Source organism: Pagrus major, chromosome 6, assembly GCF_040436345.1.
Source record: "Pagrus major chromosome 6, Pma_NU_1.0".
In the NCBI taxonomy this organism is placed as follows: Eukaryota; Metazoa; Chordata; class Actinopteri; order Spariformes; family Sparidae; genus Pagrus; species Pagrus major.
The window spans coordinates 272,501-275,000 of record NC_133220.1 but is presented as its reverse complement, the minus strand read 5'-3'; the positions used below and the strand labels follow the sequence as shown (position 1 = coordinate 275,000).

General features: G+C 43.9%; 1 protein-coding gene across 1 annotated transcript in view; it reads left to right on the top strand.

The window, feature by feature from the left end:
- The window catches only part of isy1 (ISY1 splicing factor homolog), a 7,981-nt gene extending 6,907 nt beyond the window's left edge, over nucleotides 1–1,074 (top strand). The window contains exons 8-11 of the mRNA XM_073468209.1: nucleotides 98–220; nucleotides 358–479; nucleotides 611–700; nucleotides 857–1,074. Of these exons, the coding sequence (XP_073324310.1) occupies nucleotides 98–220; nucleotides 358–479; nucleotides 611–700; nucleotides 857–964 (443 nt within the window). The 3' untranslated portion in view covers nucleotides 965–1,074. The remainder of the gene's footprint in view (nucleotides 1–97; nucleotides 221–357; nucleotides 480–610; nucleotides 701–856) is intronic.
- Nucleotides 1,075–2,500: the final 1,426 nt, after the last annotated feature.

Here is a 2,500-nt window from a genome sequence, read left to right as displayed (position 1 = left end):
GCGCTTCGCAGCTAATCGCAGCGCTTCGGCGTCCTGTCTGAACCCGGCGTAACTGTACTGTTGTCTGATTGGTTCTCACTGATAATGTGACTCCCAGCTGCCCCGGCACTGAGGAAGACAAGGGCGGAGCTGATGAAGGATGTAGACGCAGAGTATTACGGCTACAGGGACGAAGACGACGGAGTGCTGCTTCCTCTGGAGACCCAGTATGAGAAGCAAGGTAACTGGAACCAGTTACCTCACCAGTAACTGTAACTGACACCAGTAACTGTAACTGACACCAGTAACTGTAACTGACACCAGTAACTGTAATGTGTGTGTGTGTGTGTGTGTGTGTGTGTGTGTGTGTGCGTGCAGCTGTGATGGAGGCGGTGCAGAGGTGGAGGTCAGAGAAGGAGTCTCGTCTGTCAGGAGAGAAGCAGCAGCAGCAGGAGGAGGAGGAGGAGGAGGAGAGCATCTACACTGTCCACAACCAAGAGGTGAGCTCTCCCCGACCTTCCAGGATTTCCAGGACAAGTTTTGAAAAGTCAGGCTGGTGTAGGCGTGGTGGGCGGGGCTTCATGTGTAACTTCCTGTCAGTGAGGTGTGTTGGTTTTCTGTGTGTTTGCAGCCCGATGATGACGAGAGCCGGGAGGAGCAGGATGGAGAGGAGGGCGGAGTCACCTTCATCGCACATGTACCTGTTCCCTCACAGAGAGAGGTGAGACACACACACACACACACACACACACTATAGGGATGCCCTCACAGTGCTCAGGTGTCCTCACTCTGCTGGTATCAAACTGAAACTGGTCCTCACACACTCACAGAGGTGAGACAGCTGTCTTACCCGTCTCTCTGTGTGTCTCTGTGTCAGGTGGAGGAGGCTCTGGTCAGGAGGAAGAAGATGGAGCTGTTACAGCGTTACGCCAGTGAGACTCTTCAGGCTCAGAGTCAGACAGCCAGAACTCTGCTGGGACTATAACCTGTCTGTCTGTAAACCTGTCTGTCTCTCATCTGTCTACCTGTCTGTCTGTTGACGTACATTTAGTTTTTCTACTCGACATGTTTCTTATTAAAATGTTGCTCAGCTCAGTTTGTTGGTTATGTTGTCATTTGTTTTAACAGATTTTTGTTGAATCTGCAGGTTCTGTTCCCACATAGTTTGGAAAGTTTTGGATTTTCATTTCAGTCATTTCCAGGTTGGGAAAAATTACTGTTTCATAGAGATGTAACGAAAGCAAAATGTCATGCTACGAAATCATCATGATTCGTAGTCTACAAGATATCATCACGATATATATAGTCCTCACAATATCATGAAATATATAGTCCACACTAGGGCTGTCACTTTTTCAAAAAATCAAGTTCGAACGAATTTGAAATGACACGCAATTTATTCGAATGAATTCGAATAAATCTCCGCCGCCGCCCCCCCCCCCCCTTCACAGGCCGTCTAACATCACATTCATGCAGCACTCGAATGTTAATATTAAATGTTTTTTTAACAGCTGTATTAACGCATCTGAATAACAAATGTTCTCTGAAAAATCTAAAAACATCGTTTTCTATATCTGTCAGTTCTACCGTGCTCTCAATAAAAAAGAAGTTTAAAAAACAGTTGGACTGCACTTTACATTCATAGTGAAACTGAAAGTCTCCAGGTGCTACAGTATTCAAAACATGACAACATAAAGAAAATAGTAATAAGAGTTAAGATGAAAAAGCCTTCCTGAATAGAAAATGTGAAATCACAGACAACAGGAGAGAATTGCTCCTAGCTTTGAACTAAAAATGTAGCAAACAAGGTAAAACATAGAACTGATAGGCAAGCTGAATGGCCCGTCGGCCCGGCTTAATTTCTAATATTATTAGCCAAAAACACAAGTCTATCAACGTGATCGGGATCAAGTGCGGCTCTCTTTTTATTTACAATATTACCTGCCGATGAGAACACCCGTTCAGAGCGTACAGAGGTTCCTGGCACACACAGCTAGTGTCCTCCATTTTCGTAGCAACTACTAGCTGAATTGATAGGTCAAGGGGCAATAGGTCAAGCTGATAGTGAACTTTTAGAGCGCCCTCTGCTGGATCACAAGGCGAACTACTTCAAACGGTCTGTTGCGCTTATAGACTGTACATTTTGACTTCGAACAGGTCATTGCATTCGAATAAGAACTTTTCCCCCCACCTTCGAACGAATATTCGAATTTCGAATAAAAAGTGACAGCCCTAGTCCACACGTTATCACGGAATATATAGTCCACGCTACGATATCATCACGATATATATATAGTCCACGCTATGATATCATCACAATATATATAGTCCACACAATATCATGAAATATATAGTCCACACGTTATCACGAAATATATAGTCCACACGTTATCATGATATATATATATAGTCCACGCTACGATATCATCACAATATATATAGTCCACGCTACGATATCATCACAATATATATAGTCCACGCTACGATATCATCACGATATATATATAGTCCACGCTATGAT